The 6,783-nt window shown below is 37.3% G+C and overlaps 1 protein-coding gene across 1 annotated transcript; it reads left to right on the top strand.

The window, feature by feature from the left end:
- Positions 1 to 2,845: 2,845 nt before the first annotated feature.
- LOC135716483 (uncharacterized) lies at positions 2,846 to 5,310 on the top strand. The gene is made up of 4 exons (XM_065238980.1): positions 2,846 to 2,970; positions 3,253 to 3,489; positions 4,800 to 4,907; positions 5,065 to 5,310. The coding sequence occupies exons 1-4, from the start codon at positions 2,884 to 2,886 to the stop codon at positions 5,245 to 5,247; spliced, it is 615 nt and encodes a 204-aa protein (XP_065095052.1). The 5' UTR covers positions 2,846 to 2,883; the 3' UTR covers positions 5,248 to 5,310.
- Positions 5,311 to 6,783: the final 1,473 nt, after the last annotated feature.

The following is a 6,783-nucleotide window of genomic DNA, read 5'->3' as shown; positions in this document are numbered from 1 at the left end:
AAAATAGCAAAAACGTCATTGTTAACGTAATATATTACGTAATAATTAAAATATAAAAATTACCTAAACGTCATTTTGCACATGGAACGTATGAATGAGGTGTCGTTCAGATAAGCGGGGGTCCACGGTACCATGTACGAGCGCACGAACGAAGTTCAGTTCACTCACTTGAGAAAAAGTGACCCAAGCAATATTTACTGGAAATGAACGTTTCTTTGTTTGACAAAACAAAGACAATTTCATTTTCAGTAAAAATTACCCACAGCTTGTGTCACTATTCCCGAACTGCATGAACTTAAACTCGCCCGTGCACTCGTCCATAGACTTCTCTGATGTTTGTTATATGAGCATGTATTAGTGCAGAACTTTAGGTAAATTCTAAGTATTAGCAACAATCAATACGAAACTAACGATTTTAAATTGGCTCACTACTTGACTAGCCTATTGGTCCTAAGCAAACGATTAACGTATCCCATTCTAGTCGAAATTCTAGTACTACGCAATGTTTGTTTTGATTCGCTATGAAAGTTTGACAGATAAAATGAGGGGTTATTGGTTTTTCCTATGTTTCGAGGGGTGAATCGATTAGCTTGGGACCGAAGAGAGTACCAGAGCTGAGCCAAAAAGTTGAGCACGTTATTTCGGGACCTTCTAGTCTTAGAGTTACCTCTATGGTATTAGTGCAAGAAAACCGTGTATGTATATGATGTTCTTGCACTAAAACTTAGAATTTACCCAAAGTTCTGCACTAATATATGCGCATTTCACAAACGTCAGAGAAGTCTATAGAGATTTTTACGTCCAATTGTAATGTAATGCGCTATATGAGGAAGTTTTAGTGAACAACCGAGAAAAACAATAACAAACCGCAGTCAAACTCTTTTTGGCGGAAAATTTAATGTTGAGGTTATTCAGAGGAAAACAATAGGCAACTTTACCTGGCGATTGTGTCCTTTATGTGCGTGCTTTAAACGTCACTAATATTGCTGATCCACAGAAAACATCAAATTAGGCAGACTAAAGAAGAAGAAGAACGGCAGCTGTCAAATCTCTTGTACACTGGTAAAAATTTGAATGTTGAGTTGCAGTTACATTGTTCTTAAATATGCAGAAAAGTGGAAGAAAATGTATCCCGCATAAACGCGAACCATAAATTGACCTTACCAAAAATGGCTACAAATTGTTTATAATCTCTGCTAAACTTCAACTGAAATGGTTATGGAACTTTACAAGAACGTTTAATGATAAAGTTTTAACCTTATGTATTATGGTTTTTTGGAAGCGGACCTTACAAATAATGAGTTGTTAAGAACCATTACCATTCAAAATTCTTGTTTTCTCCATGTATTTTCGATTGGAGGACTATATTAGAACCTTTTAACTTATGGTTTGAGAACATTAATGGTTATGGTTATGGTAGTCAGTAAGGTCCATGAATAGTTTTGTAACATCGATCAACTTTATGTGGAATATATCGCGAATTGGTTGCCTGTAAATTACTGATTACCAATTCACGATATATTCCACGTAAAGTTGAGCGATAATACAAAACCATTAATGGACCTTACTGACTATCATAACCATAACCATTAATGTTCTCAAACCATAAGTTAAAAGGTTCTAATATAGTCCTCCTCCCGAAAATATATGGAGAAAACAAGTATTTTGAATGTTAATGGTTCTTAACAACTCATTATTTGTAAGGTCCGCTTCCAAAAAACCATAATACATAAGGTTAAAACTTTATCAATAAACGTTCTTGTAAAGTTCCATAACCATTTCAGTTGAAGTTTAGCAGGGATTATAAACAATTTTTAACCATTTTTGGTAAGGTCAATTTATGGTTCACGTTTATGCTGGATGTTTATTGCAGTTTTTGCTCCCAATTATGCTCACAGTACCAACAAAAACATTTTAAGACGACCGGAATATAATTATTGGCTAAAAAAGACAGAAAGTGCTGCAGCTAGTACCGCTTTGAAACTGTGATTTTGTCCAGTGTTCTGGTGAGGTCGAACTACTTAGTGCAGTCGGATCGATCGCAGCCCTTTTCGATTTGTAATTTTATTGTACCGATTAATGTCATGACAATAGATTTACAGTAAATTCTACACGAAACGAAAATCAATTATTTAATTCATGTGTTTCACTTATACATTTTTGCCAAAGCATCAGTCTTATACATTCCATAAAACAAACCACATAGGTCCTATTAGAATGCATAAAAGGTATGTGTGACAGCTTATACATTTCATTTGACACATGATCTTTATTAACTTTTTGCAAGGCGTCTGCTTATTAGTTGACTTATACATTTTATGAATAATCAGCAATGGAAATTTGCCAAAAGGTATAAGGAGATTTCTATCCGTGTATGTATTTAAAATCCTCAGCCATGCAAAAACAATAAACCTTATTGTTATGAGTCCAATTTTGTTCGAGAAAAGAATGCATAACAATCCCCCTCATTTATTGTAAAAGCGCTATTCTCAATAAAAATTATTGTTATGAACAATAAGTTCTATTGTATTTATATTGTTCTAGATAATAAACTGTATTGTAGCCACAATGGATTTAATTGCATTGCGACAATAAGTTCTTATGTTATTTTAAGGTACATTTTTATTCGCGTTCGCACCGTGTTTTTTTATTGAGTGTATCTATGATTGGTTATCTAAATTTTAGCGTGCGCGCTACATCAAATCTGAGTAAATTAATAACATATTTGGGATTCTGTCCTTAGCGTGTACCGCGTATCATCGCATCGCACTTCGTTTTTCTTCACTGCCTCCACCATTTTGTTATAGAACGCCGTGGCGGCCGGGTGTGTGTTGTTCGTCTTTGCAAAGGTGCAAAAAAGTAGTGCTCTATTATTGCCCGGAAATGGCACCAATAACTCGGCGCACATCGGTCGAGTTGGAGCGGAAGGAGCGGAGCAGGAAAGCGAAGCTCCTCTTTCTACAAAAACGGGTAAGCTGTGTTTTCAATCGTTGATTTTAAGCAATCACCCCTATTCTCGTTTTCGAACGAATCGAATCCGTCATACAAAATGTATGACGGATTCGATTTGTTCGAAAACGAGAATAGAGGTGAATAATTATTCGCAACTCGGTGAGAAAGCGCATGGGTTCTTCGAATTTGGCCAAATTTCAAGCAGTATTTTTCAATACGTTTGAAAGGTTGAAGGGACCGTATTTTCATTCCGTTCTGATTTTAACCGCCATTTTCTTTTTGTTTTTTTCCTGTGTGCAGGGATTGCTTGTCGGAAAAGCGCCGCTGGTTTCTCACGGATCCGAACCGAAGGAAGAGTCAGCTCAGGTGGCGGGACCAGCGAAAGTTGGTAAAGGAGCCAAAAGCAGCCAGATGCAAAAGTTGCATGTAGGGAAGGCGCCGCCGGTTTCTCACGGATTCGAGCCGAAGCAAGAGTCAGCTCAGGTGGCGGACCCAACGAAAGGAGCCAAAAGCAGCCGGAAGCGGAGGTTGCGAAAGGTGAGAGATCTACACTCATAAAAAGTGCATATATATATATATATATATATATATATATATCTAGATAGAGCAGGAATTAGGGCGTAACAGGTTTTATAAACAATGACTTCCTTTGATGATTTCTAAAATGTTAAGGCTTGCCAACGCAAATCAACAACACCATCGGGTAGGGGAAGAGTTCTTCTACCCGACGGTTATGTTGATTTGCGTGGATAAGCCTTGAGTTCCTAGACATCATCGATAGAAGTCATTGTTTGTAAAGGCTGTTACGCCCTAATTCCAGCTCTATCTAGATATATATAGAAAGCAAGAGATCATATAGACCGGTAGAGAGCGGGATCGCCGGGATCCCCAGACGGTTGATTGGTATTTTATCTGGTGACTGGCTGTACGACTCGTTATCAGACCAACTCAACGAAACATGCATTTTGCGTTCTGGTTGCCTGAAATTCGAAATTTTTCTGATATTCGATTAAAAGAATTTATATACTTACCATTTAGCAGGATTGCACACTTTCATCAGCAATTAAAACTTATTTCCTCCTCAGTTTCTATCAGCAGTAAAAACGTGTAATGAAAATGTTCGAATGTAAACAGCAGGCTGGCTGTACAAAATTCTAGCGTAACATTAAAAAAGAGTTTATTTCAAGATCTACCATACCAAAAGCAAATTTCTCAGTTACAATATATAAATATTAAAAGCGTTGGCATGAGCATACAAAATAAAGCAATTATTAATTACCTGTTCAAGTATTTCAACCGACAGGTTTAATTTCTCCAAAACTATGTGCGAATGCGAACTGGTATCTTGCATTAGTGCCTTTTGTTTAGTGCTGATCACGTTTTTTTTTTTTTTTTTATTTATTATTTGCTTTTGATTTTTATGCGGATATTATTTTGCTTTCTATGTCGGTGCACTTCAAATTAAATCAATGAATAATGTTACTTAAAAGTACCACATTTATTTTCTATAAGTTCCATATAAAATGTAAATTTTCTTCTGCGCTTACAATCTATGTGTTTTACGCACATGAAAAATATCAATCATTTAATTAGAGTGTAGAATTGAACCACTTTTACCGTGTGTGAGGAACTTGGTCTAACAACTTTCCCACACCCGGTCAGACAATTCATCAGACTCGACCCAGTTGTAGGACTTGTCTGACTGTGTGTGGTCACGGTTAGATAAAAGGATTCCTGAGGTAGGATTCATCAACGAATAACTATAATAAATACACCTACCCTAGCTTTAACGGCGGAATAAAAAATCGCTCCCGATTTGTAAAACATACATTCTCTTTTCTATACAGGATCCAACCGAAGGGCTGATGCACACTCCTGAACCTCGACAATCGAAGCCGGGATCGGTTCCAACACTCAGCCCAGCGAAAGGTCATGAGAGCTCCGGGAAGCGGAAGGTGAGTGATCTAAAATTAAAACTTTCATAGATTAAGCGATTCTTGAGGTGCAGGCCTGATCAACGAGAAATTATTCATATAATATTCCCCCTCAATCTGGTGATTTTTAGAAATTCGCTCTAGATTTGTAAAACATACTTTCTCTCTTTTTTTACAGAAACTGACTGAAGGGATGCGCACTCCTGAATCTCGGCAATCGGAGCCGAGCTCGATTTCAAAAGTCAGCCCCCGGAAGCGGAATGCACTACCGGTGAGTGCTCAAATTTCAGATCTTATTATCTTATTTACGCTACAGATTTACGGGGGACAAGATAGTTCACTTCGCGGACGTGGCCATTAACTCACAGTTTAAGCTGAACATTGCATTAGGTCCTTAGTAACATTTAAAGATTCTCTTCGTCGACTTTCAAATTTAAGTTCACTTGCTTTTGAGTACCGTAAACCGGGGGCAAATTGATCACCCGGGGGTAAAATTTATCAAACTGCTATACGTTTCTTGCTGCCTTATATTACTTTCAGTGATCAATTCGGGGCATCCCTTAGCTTTGTACCTTTACTTTACTTTAGGCTTAAAATAGATCACTGGAAGTAATATAAGGCAGCAAGAAACGAAACGCAAGTTGATCAATTTCAGCCCGGGTGATCAATTCTCCCCCGGTTTACGGTACCACTAGTTTCGACGAAAATAAGTTGAATCTGTCTCAATTTTGAGATAGCAGCCACGTCCGTTTTGGTGCTTGATTATTTCGTATTGTTATTGGACAATGTTATGCTTTTCATACGCTATGGGTTAGATACGTAAACTGCCTATTACCGCACATCAGTCCCATATGGGAAAAAGTAGACATTGAGAAAATAGCAGTCAAAGTCCAATTCCTATGCAAATATTTGGAAAATCATTGTAAATTAATGGTAATTCATTAGATTTTTTTATGTGGAAGCTGCCATCGTTATCGGTTCTCATCATTCAATGCATTCAAAACATGATCACTGTTTATCAACTGGAACCACCAACTTCCTCCTGCAGCATATTAAAGTAGGCAGGGTTTTCCAAAGTTCCTCCGGATGATAAATCTGTTTTTTTTTTTTTATTATTACGTTCCTACTGGAACATAACATCTGCTCTCAGCTGAGCTTTGATCACATTCATAGATCTTAATTGAAGAGGTTTCATGCAAGTGATCTATGACTGCAAACATATTCCTTTATACGTTTGCTGTACTGCATGCCAGATAATAACTCACTTTATCCAACTACGTAGCATAAATCTTGATAGAGCCGGAATAAGGGTGTAACTGCATTTGTAAACAATGACTTCTCTCGATGATTTCTTGGAATTCAGAACTCGCCCACGCAAACCAACATAGGCTTCGGTGATGCTGGTTTGCGTAGGCGAGTCTTCACTTTCTGGAAATGATCGAAAGAAGTCATTGTGTACAAAAGTAGTTACGCCCTTATTCCTGCTATATTAAAAAATAGCGTGAAATCGGTTTGTGGTTATCATGAGAGAAAGTCGATCAAGAGAATAAGAAGCAAATTAAGGATGCAAGTAATTTTGATCGATTCCTAAATCGAGCTTCTCTTTTGATAACCACAGCGTTACAAACCGATTTCGCACTATTTTTGCTGCAAAGTTTGCAGCTGTGTTACCTTGAATTATGAGAGAAACCAATCAGGAATCAGGAACTATGTTTAAGGTAAGACTTGCTTTAAGGTTGAAACAACCGTCATTGATTTTTCAATCATCATCAAAAAATCAAAAGCAGTTTTTTCGTTTGAAACCAAAATTACGTTTATGAAAATCTATTCATTGCATTCTACTGGCCTACCAGAACATAGTGAATACATTTTCGCTGGCAGAATTGAACGAAAAAGC

This window comes from Ochlerotatus camptorhynchus, unplaced genomic scaffold (genome assembly GCF_037179485.1).
Source record: "Ochlerotatus camptorhynchus isolate MF236.1 unplaced genomic scaffold, CSIRO-AGI_Acam_v1.1 ptg001259l, whole genome shotgun sequence".
In the NCBI taxonomy this organism is placed as follows: Eukaryota; Metazoa; Arthropoda; class Insecta; order Diptera; family Culicidae; genus Ochlerotatus; species Ochlerotatus camptorhynchus.
Note: the sequence above shows the minus strand (reverse complement) of the source record. Positions and strands in the feature narration are given on the sequence as shown.